We start from the raw sequence: 21,454 nt of genomic DNA, 5'->3' as shown, positions 1-21,454 counted from the left end.
AAGTGTCATGTGGAAGATAAGAGCAGTAAGTCATATATTATAGCATGTCTTTTTTGGTACCCTTATTTTGGATATCTGTTATCTTCAGCTGAGCTCAGGACCAAACTGCATTGGCGAAACTACAAATGAAACAAATATAATGTATGTCACACAAGTGAGATTGTCATCCACCTTGATGTGGTCAGGTTAGTTAGAGGAGTCAGATCTTAAATGGGAGTTGCTATTGCTGGCCAGCAACCTGATAGTCTAATGACCCATTACTTTAGCATATATGGAATTCCTAATCTCCAATGATAACCACAAGCTTTTAGGCGTGACCTGATGATGGCAAAACAGGTTCTTAGCTAATATACTGTGGATTAATGCATAGTCTTAGACATCAGCAAGAACTCTTTCTGGTTTAGACCTGCGTCTCAGGGAGTAAAATTAGTTAAGAAAGAAAGGAAGACTAATTAGATGGATTCCTTCTATTTTTTTTAAAGGTGCATTCCTTGACCAAAGAAAAAAAAGTAGGTGGATTCAGTTGCATCAAACTTTGATTAAGATCTCCAAGGGAACTGCTTTAAGATGCGTTGGTTTGAACCCACATGAAAACATCATTGTCACTGTTGCCAGAGCTCTGTACTGCCCGTAGCTATAGGATACCTCTGTAACATTCCCTTTCTGCCACAAAATCTCTCAGGAGTGAAATGAGTTTGACTTTAGACTTTGAGAGGTCGTATTCGTTCGTTTTTCATCCACCGAGATCAGTTGCAATGGGGGTATTCTTGAGGGTGTTGCTAGTTTTGAGTTTGTTTGGAGTGGGCACTTCCAGTGGTGATGGGGCTCTTGTTCTTGGCTACTACCAAGAGAAGTGCCCTCTGTTGGAAGAAATCGTGCGGCATACTGTCGGGCGCGCAGTGTATAGAGATCCCCGAATGGCGGCCTCTCTGCTACGTCTCCATTTTCACGACTGTTTCGTCATGGTTAGAGGAACACCTCTCTCTCTGTCTCTCTCTCTCTCACACCCCCTCTCGGGAAACAGTGTAAATGATTTACAATATCCTATTGATTTGTGAAGTTGCAGTGCTTGAATGTTACCATCTAGACAGCAACTAGAAAATGTTTCGTAAATTGACGTTAGAGATTTCTATCAGTCTATCTGCCTAAGCAAACTAGAACGTGAGACGGTCCTTGTAACTTTTCGCGGGGTAAGTAATTAGTCTTTTCTATAAGCTAACATCTTGTACTACTCTTTTGAGGATTAGGGCTGCGATGCATCAGTGCTTCTAGACAGTTTTGATGGCATGGTGAGCGAGAAGCAGGCGTTGCCTAACCTTAACTCCTTGCGTGGGTTCGAGGTGATTGACGAGATAAAGTATAATCTGGAAGAGGCGTGTCCATACACAGTCTCCTGCGCCGATATTATAGCCATTGTTGCTCGAGATGCAGTCGAGCTGGTAAGTAACTCGGACGCTATTTCTGGTTAGAAAAATTAAAGTAGCAAGACACATTGTATGTTCGCATCTTGGGTCGGTCGATCAAGATTTCCATTTCTGATGGACTAAATTCTCATTCTAAACCCAACCTTTTTCTAGTATCTCCACACTCAGCATCACACACTTACAGAAATTCTTTTCCTCTGTGAAAAAGAGAGGAGGGCCCAGGTGGGAAGTGCGGCTAGGCAGGAGAGACTCGCTCAAGGCAAGCTTTGATGGAGCCAACAAATTAATACCTGCTCCAAATTCCTCCCTTGACACTCTAATTGAAAACTTTAGTCAACATGGCCTGGATGAAGGAGACTTGGTTGCCTTATCAGGTAAAGTGTCTAGACTTTCTTTGAGTTCAAGAATGATATGTCTCCTGTTGGAGAAGATGGGTAATCCTCTGTTTCTAATTATCTTGCCTCATCAACAAATTCATATCAATTACTCCTATAAAGAAGTTGACTATGTCATCACAAAAATTGTCTAGAAGTTAAAAACAGCTCCAGAGATGTGTTATACGATGACTTTTACTTAAGCATACCATTAAGTTCCTTCTTCCTCCTTTTGTTTTTCTTAGTTTTTTTTTTTTTGGTCGATGTTTTTCTTAGTTAAGTTTAACAGTGTTGTACATCGAAAACTGCGGAAGCAGGTAGTCACACGATGGGAAAAGCGCGATGCCTGAGCTTCAGGCAAGGGATTTACGAGGAAAGCCCTGAACGACGCTATGATCATTTCCAGAGATACACCACCTTCTACGACATCCTACGGTCCATATGCCCCGAGACCGGAAGCGACAATAGATTAGCACCGCTTGATCACGTGACGCCTTTCGAGTTCGACAACCACTACTTCCTCAACATCCTCCAAGGCAGGGGTCTCCTACCATCTGATAATGCCCTCGTCGACGAAGAAGACCAAGAAGGTGTTATTTTGAGGCATGTCTGGGCTTACGCTTCGGACAGAGAAGCTTTCTTCCGTGCTTTTGCGAACTCGGTTGTGAAGATGGGGAACATCAACGTGCTCACCGAAAGTGAAGGAGAGATCAGGAGAACATGCCGATTCATCAACACTTAATTTCCTAGAAATTTTAGTCTGATGCTATATGCAACTACGCCTGCGGCTTAATCATGTCTCCGCTAAAAATTAGATTTAGCCAATGTTCCGCTACAAAGTTGTCGTAGAAGACATTGAGCGAATCAAATGCAATTAGTCTAAGATTTTTGTCGCTCATCATGTGGAGCTATTGTCGTTTATTTTTCGCTGCAGTCTAATTTCATTTACCTGTCTTGGTCGATCCTGATAAGACAAACTTAACCTAACTGATAGTAAAAAAATTTACCAAACATAAATGAATTAGAAACGTGCAAATGCTGTTAATTGCTTCATTACATTATGTCAGAACTAAAAAGCTCAGGAGAGGGCCATGAATCACCTAATTTCAGGGTAATTCTCAACAAAGTACTGAACAAGAGGTCGAGATCGTGCCACCAGATAAAACAAGTGACTGATCTTGTAAATTCTCCATGGATGGTGGCACTTCATTGCCGGACCACGGTGATTATTCAAAGTGGCTCATCCGAAGTAAACTGACTTCAGCTTCATCTTTCACCAGCCGCCCGTGTTTTCTAATCAAGCTGTTGTTCACAAATGGTTGGAGTCTTGCCAGGTACTTGATATTAGTCTTGTTTAATATTGTGAAATCCAATGGGTCTATAGTAAACACCGATAGCAACTATCTATAAATAGAAAAGACTGCCGTCCTGAAGAAGCAGATTCTCTACCAAAAGCATTCCTACTCTAAGCATCCTCCGGCAAACAGACTATTCCCTATAATGTGATAGGTATCCACTAGGGGTGATCGATTTTAGGGTGGGTCGGTTCCAGACTTGGAACCTGAAACTGACCATGTTATAACCGGCTCCTAATTTTTGGAACCTGAAACATACTCTGTTTGCCCTGGACCCTATTTTGGAACCTAACCTGTTTTTTCGGTCCGGTTACAGGGTATACCCGAGAACCCCTTTTTTTTTGTTCCTTTTTTTGGTTTCATTTTTTCCGGATAGCAAATAGGAAAACTTATAACTCAAATCAAAGGTTGTAAGTTTGACTATGCAAATAATCTTAAGTATTCATACAAAAGCATATTATTTTAGTCCAAATAATTTAATGGACATGATAAAATAGCATAGATTCCAATTGGATATGTAGTTTCTTCGTTATAAAACAAAAATTTTAAGAAAAAGGAAATTGCTCCCTATAATGCTTACAAGCCCTTGAGTTAGATTATCCGCAAATAATAATCATCTCCCTCATCCTTTATGATAGAATGCTTTGAATTCTGACCATATAAAATTGCAAGTGGACCTCCATATAAAACCGGTTCTAAAATCGGTCCGGGTGGATTTTCTCTTGGAACCGGAAACCGGACCGGTTCAAACTGGAACCGGTTCCCGGACCTATTTTTCGGGTGGGCCGGTCCGGTTTCTGGGTAAACCCGGTTCGGTTGCACACCCCTAGTATCCACATGTATATCCATGCAATAAGTAAGACAAGGAAATGTGACAAAAAGAGGGGACTAAAGAAAGAACATTGAAGAATTCTATTCTACAGGAGGAGATATATATCACTAGAGAAACATAAATGAGTGCAGTAAAATGTGATTCTTGTCAAGTCTTCTGACGGCATCGACAGGTTTCTTACATGCACCAAAACCTGGCAAGGCTAGGAAACTGCTAGAGGTTCACATGACCAATGTGGTTAACTTTTTCAAGAAACGGCCACACTAGTACTTCTGAATTTTTTAATAAATTTTTAGCAGAAAGGGAACAAAACAAAATAAGAGTGGTCTAGAGAATACTTATAGATCGTCGATGAGATACTTTTTGTTGTATAAGCAATGAATGGGTCCTCTTGTTAGTATATATATAAATAAGGGCAAAAGAACACTACAAGTGTCATAACTTGTGTACGGCGCTCACTTTGGTGCCATAAGTTTTTTTTGGATCACTTTAGTGCTAAAATTTTTGAAAAACGATTACTTAAGTGCTAAAATTTTTGAAAAACGATCACTTCAGTGTCAACTCTGGTGCCGTACACAATTTTTCGCCGGAAATCCGACGTGGCATTTTTTTTATTAATTTTTGAAGCTGACGTGGCTCGCCGGAGATTGGCACTTAAGTGATCATTTTTAAAAAATTTTAGCATTTAAATGATCGTTTTTAAAAAAATTTAGCACTTAAGTGATCGTTTTTCAAAAATTTTAGCACTGAAGTGATTCAAAAAAAACTTATGACACTTAAGTGATCGTTTTTCCTCCGACTTGGCACCAAAATGATCCGAAAAAAAGTTATGACACCAAAGTGATCTCCGTACACAAGTTATGGCACTTATAATGTTCTTTTGCCTATAAATAAGAGGAGACTTTGGGCTAAGAGACCCTTCGTGGTTAACCTGGAGTAATGGAGACCGAGGCGCTTCACAGGAGTGACCTTGGCGGTTCCCTCCCGGTCGAAAGCGTCCAAGCTCTCGCGTCCAAGGGCCTGAAGGAGGTTCCGCCTCGCTATCTCAGGGCCGCATCTGAACTCGGCGAAGTCTGTGATACCGAGTCTCTCGAGATTCCTGTCATAGACATGATCAAGCTTGCTGAGGATCACCCCGACCACAGTGACGAAATCGAGAAGTTCCATTTGGCTTGCAAGGAATGGGGCTTCCTCCAGGTGCACCATCTTGAATCTTTTCAATCAAACCGAATTTATCTCATATCATGTCAACGACATACTATCAAAAAGTTTCGACTTCCCAGTACTGATATGAAAATGATTTTTGTGATGACATAGTTGATAAACCACGGCATACCGGAAGAGTTCATTAATCAAGTGAAGACAGATACAGAGGAGTTCTTTAAGCTGCCATTAGAAGAGAAGAAGAGCTATGCCCAGTTACCGAACTCCATCGAAGGCTACGGCCAAGCTTTTGTTGTGTCGGAAGACCAGAAGCTTGACTGGGGTGACATGCTCTTCCTTTTTGGACAACCTGCTCCCCAGAGAAACCTCAGGTTTTGGCCAAAGAACCCTGCCTCTTTCAGGTAAGTTAAAACGGATCAATCACACAGCAAACGTTCCTACAACAGATGTGCACGCACAATATCACCAAATGAGTCTTCCCAGTTTATTTTCTTCTTCCCCTCTTTTTTTGGGGATGAACAAGAGAGAACTTTAATTTTGGTTCAACATCTCAGAGCAACCCTGGACAGTTACTCTTCAGAGTTGGTACGAATTTTACTTTTCCTCCTGAGAGCTATGGCCAAGAACTTAGGACTTTCTCCGGATGTACTTGCAAGCATGTTTGAAGAGGGAATACAAGCGATAAGACTAAACTACTATCCACCATGCAAGCAAGCAAACGAGGTCATGGGTCTGACGCCACACTCTGATGCCACTGGACTGACCCTGCTAACTCAATTGAACGATGTAGACGGATTGCAAATTAAGAAAAGTGATAAATGGCTACCTATTAAGAGTGTTCCCGGGGCATTCATCGTCAATGTAGGCGATGTCATTGAGGTAGTACAATAATTTTTCCAACCCTTCCCGCGTGTGTGAAAGTGATCCCATGATGATCTTCACGTTTGATGCAGATAATGAGCAATGGACAGTACAAGAGCATAGAGCATAGAGCAGTGGTGAATCCAGAAAAGCAACGCCTCTCAATAGCTGCATTTCACAATCCAAACATGCAAGCCAAGATCGGCCCATTGCCAGATCTTGCCGGAAAGAGCGGTGCGCTTTACAAAACATCGAACCACGATGATTATCTCAGGAAAATTGTCACGAGCAAACTCGACGGTAAAAGCCTGTTGGACCAATTCAGACTTAGTGATGTATGAATCGTTCGTCTATTTAAAGTCATTTAAAACTTGCTTGTGTGTGTAACAATTTAATCAAGAAAAGAGACTGCAGGTCTCAAAGATGTGGAAAGAAACTGTAGGTTCTGAATGACCACCTTTGCTTCCAAGTAATATAAAGATTTCATCAAGCATTCAATCGAAATACAAGGTCCTTCATGCAGAGGACCTGAACGTCCATAGAAATTATTTCTTATCCTACCAAAACATGTCTATGGTTAGATCCTCTTAGAGCATGTGATATTCCATCGAAAGTGAAGAATCAAAGAATTTGTCCCCCCTTCATCGGGTGGTGCTTGTGTGGGAGGTGTGCCTCCTGCCTTCCTAGCCTTATGGACAAGAGAGTGAACTGGTAAAATACCGCTTCCTAATTCCAAAGAACAGTAATGTTAGACCATCCTTTAAAAAGCAAATTGCCAAGACCATAAGCATGTACATCTGAAGGGGCTTGCTTGGCAACAGTTTCAGCGTTCTAGATGATTGACTGGTTACTGAACCAAACCTAGATCTCACGTTGCCCCTATAGATGCCTTTACCACCATGCTACAATGATTAGAAAAGTATGGTAATAGTTTTACCAAAAACATCGTGAGCATGTGATAAAGACATCCAAAGAGGTGCGCGACATCTAGGCTTGATCATGGTAATAAAGAATAAAAATAGTACAGTCAAACTATTGAATGCCCGCACTAAACGAATTCTGACTGCTACAGCAAAGTATGCAAAGAACAGTTAAATTGTTTGTCATACTGGAAGAGCGGTCAGTAAGCATCCTACTCATTGACTACTTGACAAGAGAAACAACTCGCTTTGCTTTTACACTGATTGGCTACATGCGCAACCCAAAGATCGAATTTTCTCTTATCCTAGCCTCATTGGAGTAGGAAGACAATGAAAATCCGGACTTCGGACTGTACATATGGGCAAAAGTTTGTAAGCTTAAGCGAGCGCTGGCAGCCAAGTTGTCGACCTACACATACCAATCTAGACATTTCCATCAAACATGGAACGCCCAACCAAGCAAATACCGCACGACACGAGACTAAATTGACATCAAAGTTATCGGGTTCTTCAGGCGAAAACTCACGCTGCAGAAGAACACAATAACAACAGCAACTAGACTGGCCTCATTAATGGTGCAGTTCAGACGCAAATTGGGCATTTATGACCTGTCCAGCAGAAGAACGCTAAGAAGACTGCAATGAAGTCAGAAATCACATTCAATGTCGGCACACATATCAATCAGTGTAGTAACACCACAGTGCTACAGAAGAACACAATAACAACAGCAACTAGACTGACCTCATTAATGGTGCAGTTCAGATGCAAATTGGGCATTTATGACCTGTCCAGCAGAAGAACGCTGAGAAGACTGCAATGAAATCAGAAATCACATTCAATGTCGGCACACATATCGATCAGTGAAGTAACACCACAATGCTACGCCTAGTGGTTTGACAGACGGATGACTTCCTCTCAAGACCTCCCCAAAAGATTTACTTTTGACTCCCAATCTGAAACACCCAATTCGAGACTCTCCATTAGAAAGACAGTCATGACACCAATTTGCTTCCTCAGCATGATCTACTCAGACATCAGTCAAAAGCGGCCACAAAGAAGACAACGGTAAAGAGAGCACAGCATCAGCTGTGCACAATTGCAGGAAATTTTCGTTTTTTTTTTCCTCACACATCCAAGAGTGGAGAATTTGAGCTTGTCCCACACGAACAGAACCCAAAAAAGAAAGAGAAAGGCGACGCCGCCTCTCGTCCCCCGTCGCGGCAGCTCCTCGCGCCCCTCCCGTCGAGCTCCACTAGATGATTTTTCGGCCAAAATAACGTGCCCTTCGACCGTGAGCTAAGAACATCTGTGGTTTGGCAATCATGCCCGAGCCCCCCAGAGGAGAATTCATCTTCGCCTCTGACCCTTGTGCGGATCCAAACACCCGAGAAGAACAGAGGCTCCATTTGATGCTTCTCTTTTGGTTTGGACTTATCTTAAACGGAAATCTACGAATTGACTCCCGTCAAATGACAAGATTTCAGATTTGTGCCCATTCATCGCGTTCTTGTTTTGCTTTGTCTGTCTATTTAATCGAAGACAAAAATAGAAAATTGCGAGCAACAAAGAGGGAGAGAGTAATTTGACGGAAGCTAACCAATAAATATGATACGAGTATATCGGTTATAGCTAATAACATCAGCTAATTCAACTACTAATGCAAAGTCAAGAACGGGCAACCATAATGAATGAAGTTTTCTTGTAGTTTTATCAATTTGCTGTCGATTTTCTCAATATTGAATTACTAGGCTCACGATGGATTCGTGCTTCTAGACAGTTCCGATGCATGATAAGCGTGAAGCGGGCATTAACCGACCTTAACTTCTTGCGCGGATTCGAGACGATTGATGTGATGAAGTATAATTTAGAAGAGGTGTATCCGCACATAGTCTCGTGTCAGCCATTGTTGCTCGAGGTGAGGTCGAGTCGATAAGTTACTTACCATTGTTAATCACACATTATATGTCCACATCTTATTATGTCGGTCTATAACCTAATCATTTTTTTACAGTATCTCCACACTCACCATCACATTACAACACTAGAAGAAATTCTCCTAGTATATGAAAAGAGAGGGGGGCCGCAGATGGATGGGAAGTGTGGCTAGGCAGGAGAGACTCCCTCCAGGCAAAGCTTTGATGGAGTCAGCAAATTCCCCATGCCTGCTCCAAAACAAGTCCATCCTTCGAAACCCTAACTTGAAAAATTTAGGCAACAGGGCTTTGATGAAGGAGACTCGTTTGCCTTATCAGGTAAACTGTTTCGACGCTTACATGAGTTCAAGAATGGTAATGTCTGGTGTTTGAGAAGATGATGGGTAATCATTTACATAGTTACCACGCAAAATGGATGAATTCAGCCCTATACAGAAGTTGCCTATGCCTTTGCCACAGAAACTGTCAAGAAAGCAGAAACATCTCGGAAAGAATCGTGAATAGTTTCAAGAGATACACCGACTTGATTACGTGACGCTCTTCCTCAACATCCTCCAAGGCAGGGGGGTCTCCTTCCATATGATAAATGCATTTTATCATTGACAGCTTAAGTTTTTAGAACAGTTAGCTATGATCCCATCAAAATCTCGCAATTACCAAGGTGTAATCTTAGGGCATCTTTGGACTTGAGCATTGGATGGGGAAGCTTTGTCCCGCCGCCTTTTGAAACTCAGTCATGTAAGATGGAGAGCATCAAACTGCTCACCGGAAGTGAATTGGAGATCAAGAGAAAATGCCTCTTCGTCAACACTTAAATCTCTAAGAAACGAGAGTCTAATGCTATATGCGATAACAAGTGCGGGTTAATCGAAGTTTGCGGCCATAACTTTCCCGCTTCAATGAGATTATCATGTGACCATAGTATATAATTCAATTACATGTACTATACAAAAAGAATTGTTCGACGAATCTATAGTTTACTAACACGTTCACTAAGTTATTAGCGAAATAATAAAATCCGTGGATGAAATTACCGGGTCACATCTAGAAGTTATCATCATCTCTCGAAAATCACCGATCACGTACGAAATTAGAAAAATGACACAAATGATCTATGAACTTTGGTCTAATGTGCAATGTCATGCTTGAAACTTTTAATATATTCAATATGATCCCCAAACTTTGGTTTAATGTTCATTATGGTCTATGAACCTTTAAACATTTTTATATAGTCTAGAAACTACTTTACACATTTATCAATAGCTCACAGAACATATTGAACAAATTAAAAGTCTAGAGACGACAGTGCACATTGAGCCAAAGTTTATGAATCACATTGCAAAAATTGAAAGTTTAGAAATCATATTGCACATTAAATCAAAGTTCAGAAATCATTTGTGTTATTATCGCTATGAAACTTCGTGGCAGAAGATATGTTATTCTTAGTTTCGCGCAATCTGATCAGCACTACAAAAAAACACGAAATTTGCGACGGAAATTTGCGACAAACGTTTTTCCGTCGCAAATTTACGACGGAATTTGCGACGGATTACATTTTCCGTCGCAAATTTGCGACGGTTTATTTCCGTCGCAAATTTGCGACGGATTTTGTGACGGTTTTATTTTCCGTCGAAAATTTGCGACGGAAAATGTAATCCGTCGCAAATTCCGTCGCAAATTTGCGACGGAAAATAAAACCGTCGCAAAATCCGTCGCAAATTTGGGACGGCATTGTAAGTCCGTCGCAAATTTGCGACGAAAACTACGTCCGTCGCAAATTTGCGACGAAAACTACGTCCGTCGCAAATTCGTAGTTTATCAGCCCGTGATATTCCAACCCTATCTCTTTCTCTCACTCTCTCTCGTTTTTCTCCCTCTTTCGTTTGTCTGAAATCAGCAAAATCCGCGCACGCACATATTAATCTCGATGAAGCTTTTGTACCGGTAAGTGTCATAGCTAGCTTCGTGACTATTCGTCGTTGCATTGTAATTTTCGTTTTTTTAATATATGTTTATGTTTGTTTTTTTTTGGTATCTGCATCACCGGTTTAACGACCGGCGACACCTCGCCGGCCTTTGGATGAGGCCGAACGGCCACGCCGTTTTGCGACGGAAATAGTTTCCGACGCAAATTTGCGACGAATAAATGAAAATTCTGTTGCAAATTTGCGACGGATACTATGTGCCGTCGCAAATTTGCGACGGATACCTGATTCCGTCGCAAATTTGCGACGAATAAATGAAAATTCCGTCGCAAAATTTGCGACGGATTTGAGTATCCGTCGCAAATTTGCGACGGAACGTAGTATCCGTCGCAAATTTGCGACGGCACATAGTATCCGTCGCAAATTTGCGACGGATACCTGATTCCGTCGCAAATTTGCGACGAATAAATGAAAATTCCGTCGCAAAATTTGCGACGGAGTTGAGTATCCGTCGCAAATTTGCGACGCAAAACTAATTCCGTCGCAAATTTGCGACGGATACTATGTTCCGTCGCAAATTTGCGACGGATACATTCCGTTTCCATCGCACATTAAAAATTATTAAAAAATGATTCTTAAGTGATTATTCTTTTTTGGATATGTGCCTAATTGAAGGTCTCGCAATCCAAGTGGACGTTGCAATTCTCATCAAATTGATCACTTTCTCCTACAAATATTTCAGTCAAATATTTGGGTAAGTCTTCTTTACATTGTAGTTTTTTCTATTTTTGCAATTTGATATTAATTGTTGCGTGAATAACAAAAATTATAATTTCCAAAATTTTATGGTTTTAATTAAGAACAATAGATATGATATTTTAAATATTTTACCAGAATTTTTTTATTTTAATACAGACACAATGCAAAGAGAAAGGGCTTGGATGTATAATAAGAACTTACCTGGACGTCAAGGATTGACAGATGAGTTTCGTACTGGGTTGGAACTATTTTTAGACTTTGCTAGTAGTAAATATGAGTTTATGGATGGAAATAAGTTAAGGTGTCCATGTAAAAAGTGCGGTAATGGTAAATTTCTTGTGTGTGATCAAGTTAGAGAACACCTTATTAGATTTGGGTTTACTCCGAACTATTATAATTGGACTTCCCATAGTGAACCATTTATATCTAATGAAGGATATGGAAGAAGTGACCAATTTTCAGTTAGGGAAGAATGTGGCTATTATGAGCAATTGAATCCATACGAGAGGATGGTGATTGATGCAGCTAGTTATAATTTTGTCACAGAAGCAAATCATGCAAGTACTAGTTTTACTCCTACACGTGAACAAGTGGGTACTAGTCATGTTTCACAATTGGAAGATATAGGAGTAACGGGTTTTGAGGAGAATGTGTATAATGAAACTTTTCAATCTAATCAGTTCTGGGATGTCTTGAAAGTAGCAGATGAACCTCTATGGACAGGTTGTGAGGACCACACTAAGTTATCGGTGACAGCCCGACTATTAAATATCAAGGCAGAGCATAATGTGTTTGCGGATTGCTTCAACTCTTTTGTTGAAGTAATGCGGGAATCATTGCCTCGTGATAACAACATGCCAAGTGATTTTTATGATATGAAAAAGCTAGTGGATAACTTAAGTCTTCCGGTTGTAAGGATTGATGTATGTAGTAGGGGTTGTATGATATATTGGAGAGATCATGAAAATGCAGAATCTTGCAAATTCTGTAGCCAACCTAGGTACAAAATTAACAGGAAGCCGGGTCGTAATCAGAAGCGTAAACCATGCAAGCAAATGTTTTATCTGCCCTTAATCCCCAGATTGCAAAGGCTTTATGCGTCTAAAGCCATCTTGAACACATGACTTGGCATGCAAATCATGAAACAGAAGAGGGTCTAATGTGTCATCCTTCGGATGCGGAGGCATGGCAACATTTTGATAGAACATACCCGAGTTTGCAATGGAGCCTCGGAACATCGGGTTAGGTCTCGTGCCGATGGATTTGCTCCATTTGGGAGAACAGGAAAAAGTTATTCATGCTGGCCGAGTTATCTTAACGCCGTACAATCTTTCACCTGGTATGTGCATGAAGACACCTTATATGTTTTTGACATTGATCGTGACAGGGCCGCAAAATCCGAAAAAGTTTATAGATGTTTATATGCAACCATTGATTGAGGAGTTACAACGGCTATGGGTTGAAGGTGTCCCTACGTATGACGTTTCTACCGATCAAACATTTGTTATGAAGGCTGCCCTTCTTTGGACGATAAATGACTTTCCAGCTTACGGAATGTTATCTGGATGGAGTACAGTTGGGATCTTAGGATGTCCGATATGTTTGGAGAGGACAAAGTCATTTAGATTAAAACATGGAAATAAGCCTAGCTATTTTGACTGTCACAGACAATTTTAACCGCCAAGTCATCCTTTCAGAAGGAATAAGAAAGAGTTCAGTAAGAATAGGACTGAAAGAACGCATCCACCATTGAGGTTGACTGGCGATCAAATTTGGGAGCGTGTGCAGGACTTTCCAACTGTTGTTGAAAACCCGCACGGCACGACTTTTGAGTACGGAAGTACACATAAGTGGACAAAACGCAGTATATTTTGGGATCTACCATATTGGAAAGCCCATCTTATTCATCATAATCTTGACGTCATGCACATAGAAAAGAATGTTTTCGACAATGTCATAAATACAGTGATGGATGTCGCCAGAAAAATAAAAGACAACTTGAACGCAAGAAAAGATATGAGAGATATTTGCGATCGGCCAATACTAGCTGTGGATGCAAGCAGCAGGGGACCAAAACCGAAAGCAGTTTATACATTGGATAAGGAGCAGAGGCGAGTTGTTTGTCAATGGTTGAAATCTGTGCGGTTTCCTGATGGATATGCTTCGAACCTCGGGAGATGTGTTGAATTGAAGGAATGCAAGTTGACAGGCTTGAAGAGTCATGATTGTCACATCCTGATGGAAAGACATATTCCAATAGCTTTGAAGGAAGTTTTACCGAATTTTGTATGGGGCGCCATTACAGAATTAAGCAATTTTCTCCATGATATTTGCTCGACAGTGTTAAAAGTATCGCACATGGAAAAACTAGAGAGAGATATTCCAATTATTCTTTGCAACTTAGAAAGGATATTTCCTCCAGCGTTTTTTGATTCGATGGAGCATCTCTTAGTTCACTTGCCTTATGAGGCCAAAGTTGCAGGTCCAATCCAATTTCGATGGATGTATCCATTTGAGAGGTAATGTTTTCTTTGAAATACAGTTCAAATGAGTTTATCATATAATATGTCCCGATAAGCTTCTTTCTATTTCAACTAGATTCTTATATCATTTGAAGAAAAAAGTGAAGAATAAGGCACATATTGAAGCTTCAATTTGTAATGCATATATTGTGGAAGAAGTGACGACATTTGCATCATACTATTTTGAGCCGCACGTTCAATGCAAGAGGCGAAGAGCAGGCAGAAATGATTAGGGCCCCATTGATCCCAATTGCACAGCATTCTCTATTTTCAATTATCTGGGTCGACCAAGCGGCGCATGTCAGTTTCGTTACTTATCAGGCGAAGAACTTCATGCAGCCCATACTTATATTTTACTGAACTGTCCAGAAGTCGAGCCATACTTCAAGTAAGTGTAAATTTGTAAATATATGTTTTGCGTGTCAAATATTTGCTAATAATGATATGGTTTTTAATATTAGGATTATCCAAACTTCAATGTTTGGACTACAACCAAATGAGTTTGACCGTTTGTGCGATGAACAATTTGCAGCATGGTTCAAAACATATGTAAGTTGCCTATGGATCAAAACCACGTTATTAAAATTATATACATCATTTAGTTAAATATATATTATTAACTTTGCATGTGTAACCTTAGGTTTACAGTAATTATGATGAAATTGGAGGGCAAGGATTGCTACATTATCTGTCATGGGGTCCACAATTAAGAGTTCGAAGTTGGCCAGCATATTTCATAAATGGATATAATTTTCATACTCAAGAATATGGAATGGGAAAATCCACAATGAATAGTGGTGTGTCTGTTCGGTCATCCAATGGCTACAGTTCGAAAGATGATTTTTATGGCTTGTTGGATGAAATCATAGAAATAGAGTACCCTGGACCATTAATGATGCGGGTTGTGTTATTTAAGTGCACGTGGTTCGACCCCGTCAAAGGAATGAAGGTGTATACGAAGTTCAATTTGGTTAAAATAAATCACAAGAAAAGGTATATGAAGTATGAACCATTTGTCTTGGCACAACAAGCAATTCAAGTATGTTATGCATTATATCCTAGTTTGAAACGTGACAAAGCTGATTGGTGGGTTGTATGTAAAATCAAAGCACGGAGGAAAATCGAGGAACACTGGAAGGATAGAGCCTACCAACAGGAGGAAGTGTCTAACACGGTTGAAATTGAGGAATATAACATACCAACTTTACGAGATCCGTGTGGAGCAATGATAGATGTGGAGCCAACTGAAATTTGCGAGTTAAATGTACAAGAATGTTCAGAATCTGATTTTCAGACAGATGACGAAGACGAGGACGAGGACGAGGACGAGGACGAAGACGAAGACGAAGATTAAAATTTTTGTCACAAAACACTACAGATGTGTAATTATTAATGCTACAGGTGCTATTTTGATTGTTATCATTATTGTTCTTGTTATTATTGTTATTGTGCTTTTTTATTATTGTTATTGTCGATTATTCTTTTTATTTTAATTGATCGTCCGAAATTTTGTCCCTAAATGCCGACAAGTCTAATATTATTAACGTGCCCTAACATTTCCGATATTCTAATTTCTATTGCAACATTTGAGATGCCTAAATTTTGGATTGAAAAAAAGATGTAGCAAATTTAGGATCCAAATAAATGAGATGCTAAATTTTTGACCGAAAAAAAAAATTCACAAATTTACAACGTTCATGTAGTATGTGCATATTTGCGCCGGACTCAAGCTGTCCATCACAAATTTTGCGAGAGAATTTGTACCGTTCGAAATTGTATACGGATAATTTAATCCATCGCAAATTTTCAACGGAATTTTTTTTACGTCGCAAATTTGCGACAGAAAGTTGATTTTGCGATAAGATTTTTACCGCTCGAAATTTTCGGCGTAAAAAAAATCCATTGTAAATTTGCGACGGACTAATCTTAGTCCGTCGCAAATTTGTGACGGACGGCTGAGTCCGTCGCAAATTGTGCGAAGGACTTATCTGTCCGTCGCAAAGTTACCGTTGAAATTTTGCCGTTCAAATTTGCGACGGACAGATTAGTCCGTCGCAAATTTTAGGAGGGAAATTTTTCCGGTCAAATTTGCAACGGAAAAATTAATCCGTCGCAAATTTGCGATGGAAAAATTAATCCATCGCAAATTTACGACGGATATTTAATTCCGTCGCAAATTTGCGACCGATTTTTGTTTTCGTCGGTAATTTTTGTCGGTGGAAAATTTGCGACGAACGTCAGCGTCCGTCGCAAATTTGCGACGGACGTCAGCGTTCCTTCGCAAATTTGCATCGTTATTAGCCTCCCCCTTCCCGACGTCGCCCCCGCCCGATCTGCGCATTCCCCGCCCGTCGCCGTCGCCGGCCCGTCGCCGTCGCCGCCCGGCTCATCGCCGCTCGTCGCCGGTCGGCCCGCAGAGCCCCCGCCCGTCGCCCGTCGCCCCCGGCCGCCCGCGCCCCCTGCCCGTCGCCCGCCCCCGCCGGTCGCACCCTCGCCCCGCCTCGTCGCGCCTCGCCCCGCCTCGTCGCCCCCCCCGCCTTGCCGCCACCCCGCCGGCCCGTCGCCCGCCCCGCCGGTCGCCCCTTAGCTCCGCCTCGTCGCCCGCCCCCCGTCGGTCCCGCGTCCCATTGCCCGGCCGCCGTCGCCGCCTAGCCTCGCCGCCGACGCCCGCACTTGAGAGTCGGCCAGCCGACCGGCCCGCCGCCGACGCCGTCGTCCTTGTCGCCACCGCCCGGGCCGCCGTGCCGCCGCCGACCAAACCCGCCACACCGTCTCACGATCGCCGGCCGAGGCTGTGGCCGGTCGGCCCATTGCCATCGCCCGCCGCGCGTCGCCCGCCCCCCCAGCGCCGTTGCCGCCGCCGACACCGTCGCCGCCCACTGACCGTCGCCGTAGAAGCTCATCGTCGTTCTCCCGGTCGTGGCCGAGCACACAGTCGACTAGTCACCATTTGAGCTCACGCTTGCGCCGGGACCGCCACTGTTCTATCTGCCGATTTTTATTGTCCTTGAACCAAGTAAGCAACTCTCTAAACCCTAGTTAGTACAATTAGGTAATTAGTCGGACTTGTTTAAGGATTATTTAGGATCACTTTTCGTTGGCTAAGTTCTTGGTCGATTTCGGGATTGCATGTGGCTTTGATCGATGGTCGATCGGTTAATTTGTCTATTATGTGGATGATTAAGCGTTAAATGACGATAAGTTGATTGATTAAGCGTTTTCACAGAAAATGCTTGAAAATTGAACAATTCTATAAAAAATCAAGGAAAATTACGGAAAATTAAAACAATGGTATATGTTGGCAACAAATATGAAATTTGACCGTAAAAGTTTTTTAAACTTTTTAAAAAATAAAATTTTTTATAATATCACAAAATGGCAAAAATTAATAGTGACCACCCATTTTCAATGAAATTTAGATTTTTTAACGTTCCGAGGAAAAAAATATTAAAAAATTAAAAATTTCCATAACCTTATAAAATGGCTTAACATAAATGTGGTCACCCATTGTGAGGGAAATTTTTATTTTTTTTGGGTGAAAAAAAAATTAAAAAAATATAAAATTTCACTACTGCACAGAATTGCCTAGAAAACATGTGGCCATCAACTTGCAGTGAAATGTAAATTTCTTTAGATGGCCAAAAAAAAATTAGAATTTAAAAATTTTCAAAACTTCACGGAATGACTTATAATACCTGTGGCCACCCACTTTTAGTTATATTTAATTTTTTTAACGTGCCCTAAAAATTATTAAAATAAATAAGGACAAAAATTTTGGAAACTTTACTTAATAGCTTAGACTACCTGTGGCCACCCAATTTTAGTATGGACAAATTTTTTTATTTCACGAAAAAAAATTATATTAAAAAAAATAATTTAAAAATGCTTAAAATTTTAAAATTTCAAAACTTTACAAAATGTCTTAGAATATCGGTGGCCATTAACTTTTAGTGAAATTTTTTTTAGGGCCCAAAATTTTTTTTTGCAATAATAATAATTTTTTTCTTACAAAACTGCACAAATGACTCGAGAATACCTCTGTGGCCACCCACTTTCAGTGAAATTTAAATTTTTGTACGTTGTCAAAAAAATTTTAATCAAAATGAATGCGATTCATATAGTGATGTTTAATACCTGTAGCCACCCAAATCGTGCTCATACATTGATGTTTCATATCAAAATGAATGGGATTCATAGTATATTTGTTTGTAGGAAATTGCACGTCATAAACACTCGACATTGGCTCATTTCAAGGAAACATTTTCTCAGTCTTTCCATCAAAATGGTAAGCTTCGTCATGTACATCATTATGTGTTCGTAATACGTGTCAATAGTTCTTTACATATTCGCATAACCTTCTTACTTGTCAGTATAAACGTGGAGGTCACATGCCTAGAAGACAAGGCTCTTCCTCGTCCTCGTCCCCGTCCCTTTCCTCTTCCCCTGTCCCGGAATCTAACCCTCAACCACAGTATGGTCCGTCACAATATGGGCACGTTGGCCCTTCCTCCAACACTCAACAACATGTTACGGGACTTGGCCACATGCGAACTGAACGTTCTCCAGTTCAATCTCCTTTAGCTCCCTCTCCTTCCGTTCCACCCAATTATTCGGCGGAACAATCAAATATTGACGGAAACATAGGTCAAGAAGATAACCGATTCTTCATATGCCCATTTGGAGATTCGTAAGTACTTCATTTTTATTTTAGTATATGTAATATTTAGGGTTTTAGATATTGATGTCAATTGAATTGTCCATGTTGCACAATATTCATATGAATGCAGATTCACGGATGCTCCGTCTGTTGTGAGGGAATTGAACAAAATAGTAAGAAACTTTTGGATGGGAGAATATATTACTTACAGAAATGTTCCACAAGAAGTGAAAGAAATATGGTGGAATGAGTTCAAGGTAAGTTTTACATATTTTATTTTCTCACCAATTAAGTGTGGTGTAGTATATTGATGGTCAAGAATGATGTAAAAGGACCAGAACAACTCTGTAGTTTTCGATACCTAAAGGACCAGATATTTTCCCCGACATGAACTTTACAAAATCTGTCTATATTTGTCTGGTGCATGGTTATGGATATCTAATCATCATAATAATTTTCAATTTGTGTTTTTATTCATTGCAGCGGAAGTTCAAGTGAGAGGAAGCGGAAGACAATGAAGTGAGAAGAATTTTCAATAAGAAAATAAGTGATTTTATGCGAAATGTCATGAATAGAGCGAAGAGCAAGCAAGCGAAGCCGTCTTTCTTTACAGCTGACAATTGGGAGGCAATTAACACATTTTGGGCATCTGAACAGAGTTGGCAACTCTGTGAGCAGAATAAGAAGAATCGATCTTCTAGTTCTAGTGATAGGTCAGCCACATATGCTGGGGGCTCTATCAACATTGCGGAGCATCGCAAACAAATGGTAAGTCTGTTAAATGAGTTATAAGTTAATTTAATTCAATTACTCATGTTTACATTTTGTAGGCACATGAATTGGGGACGGAACCGACATTTGCAGCTACATTTGAACGCACATTTCAAAAGAAAGATAAGACATGGACTGGCGATCGAGCAAAAGCTGTTAAGGTATGTAAGGTTATACTTTGGCTTATATGTAAACTATAATGAAAACCGTGAATGCTTTCAATATTTTTAGTAGATATATATATATAGTGATTTTATTTTCATCTACATTGTTAATGTAGGAAAAATATGATGAACTTTTAATGAGCAGTGCTAGTGGTAGTGATGATTGTCCTGAGTCCCGGCCACTAGTTGATAATATGGCATTATGGATGGAGGCAACGGGTGGGGCGAAAAAAGGGAAAATATTTGGGATGGGATCATTATCAAGGATGTTCATGCCGAATAGTCCTGGAAGTTCATCATCCACTGGGACTGGTCGAAGGAGGTCACGACCAGACGAGCAATTGACCCAAGAAGTGCATCGTCTGAATAATTTACTTGTTAAGAAGGATGAACGAATACATAACTTGGAAGAACAAATGAGAGTCGTTATGCAACACCTTAACATCAATCGCTATGGCGATCCTCCTGTACCTCCAGCCAATCCAGTAGGTGATGGGTACAATGATGACCAACACATTGATGCCGAGAATGCTGCTGATGATGATGATGATGATGATGAAGATTTTCTTCGGTCTTTCTAGTTAAAATTCTCAAAATCGGGGGTAAGCTTGCTTCATAATCTTGGTTTTTCATAATTTCACTCATATTCATATGTAAGAACATTTATGTTCGTCCCGAAACGTATTTTTGTTAACCCTTTTGTTATTTTACACCTAGTTCCACATCCATGCATAAACGCTTTTTTTATATTCTGGACTGATTTATGTATCAACATTTCCTCAGATCTTGACAAAAGTGACTACTTTTGGTGTCCTGCCATCGTACCAAAGTCGCGTCTTCTTCTGTATGGTTTTTTTGCGTCTTCTATGATTGTCCCGTCTCTTAGTTCATGTTTTGACTGTATTGTAAGATTGGATATCAAATAGTATCATGTCAGACTCTACAACTTTCCTTCTGTTATTTGTTTCAATTATATGTCATTGTGGCTGGTTTGTCAGAATTTATGGTTTGTTCGTTTTTCTATTTCAATTATATATCATTGTCTCCTTTGATTGATATTGACAAGAATTTATGGCCGAATATTTTAAGTCGAATTTTGCTATCATTAAAGTTTGTCACTAATTTGCGACGAAATTCGCGACGAATTTTCTGACGAAATTCGCGACAAATTTTACGACGATTTTGCGACGAAAATTGCGACGAAATTGCGGCGGATTTTTGCGACGGACAGAGTCGTTGCAAATTTGTGACGAAATTTGCGACGAAATTGCGACGGATTTTTGCGACGAATTTTGCGACGGATTGAGTTCGTCGGAAATTTGCGATGAAATTTGCGACGAATTTGCGACGGATTTTTGCGACGAATTTTGCGACGGACAAACGTTCATTGCAAATTTGCAACGAAATTTGCGACAAAATTGCGACGGATTTTTGCGACGAATTTTGCGACGGACAAACGTACGTCGCAAATTTGCGACGAAATTTGCGACGAATTTGCGACGGATTTTTGCGACGAATTTTGTGACGGATCGAGTTCGTCGCAAATTTGCGACGAAATTGCGACGGATCGAGTTCGTCGCAAATTTGCGACGAAATTGCGACGGATTGAGTTCGTCGCAAATTTGCCACGAAATTGCGACGGATATTTGCGACGAATTTTGCGACGGATCGAGTTCGTCACAAATTTGCGACGAAATTGCGACGGATATTTGCGACGAATTTTGCGACGGACAAAGTTCGTCACAAATTTGTGACGGAATATTTGCGACGAATTTTGCGACGGACTATGTGC

General features: G+C 40.6%; 2 protein-coding genes across 2 annotated transcripts; both read left to right on the top strand.

Moving 5' to 3' along the window:
* Window positions 1-17: 17 nt before the first annotated feature.
* LOC115689223 (peroxidase 20) lies at window positions 18-2,689 on the top strand. The gene is made up of 4 exons (XM_030615215.2): window positions 18-965; window positions 1,248-1,439; window positions 1,633-1,798; window positions 2,116-2,689. Exons 1-4 carry the CDS (start codon window positions 690-692, stop codon window positions 2,538-2,540), a joined length of 1,059 nt encoding a protein of 352 aa, XP_030471075.2. The 5' UTR covers window positions 18-689; the 3' UTR covers window positions 2,541-2,689.
* Window positions 2,690-4,880: 2,191 nt separating this feature from the next.
* Window positions 4,881-6,458, top strand: LOC115689221 (S-norcoclaurine synthase 1-like). The gene is made up of 4 exons (XM_030615213.2): window positions 4,881-5,182; window positions 5,303-5,550; window positions 5,704-6,028; window positions 6,103-6,458. The coding sequence occupies exons 1-4, from the start codon at window positions 4,925-4,927 to the stop codon at window positions 6,349-6,351; spliced, it is 1,080 nt and encodes a 359-aa protein (XP_030471073.1). The 5' UTR covers window positions 4,881-4,924; the 3' UTR covers window positions 6,352-6,458.
* The last annotated feature ends 14,996 nt before the right edge of the window (window positions 6,459-21,454 follow it).

The sequence above is a fragment of the Syzygium oleosum genome, unplaced genomic scaffold (assembly GCF_021117445.2).
Source record: "Syzygium oleosum isolate NSW1041296 unplaced genomic scaffold, Sole_v2.1 Sole_v2.15, whole genome shotgun sequence".
NCBI classification, from domain to species: domain Eukaryota; kingdom Viridiplantae; phylum Streptophyta; class Magnoliopsida; order Myrtales; family Myrtaceae; genus Syzygium; species Syzygium oleosum.
This window is presented reverse-complemented; position numbering and strand designations above follow the sequence as displayed.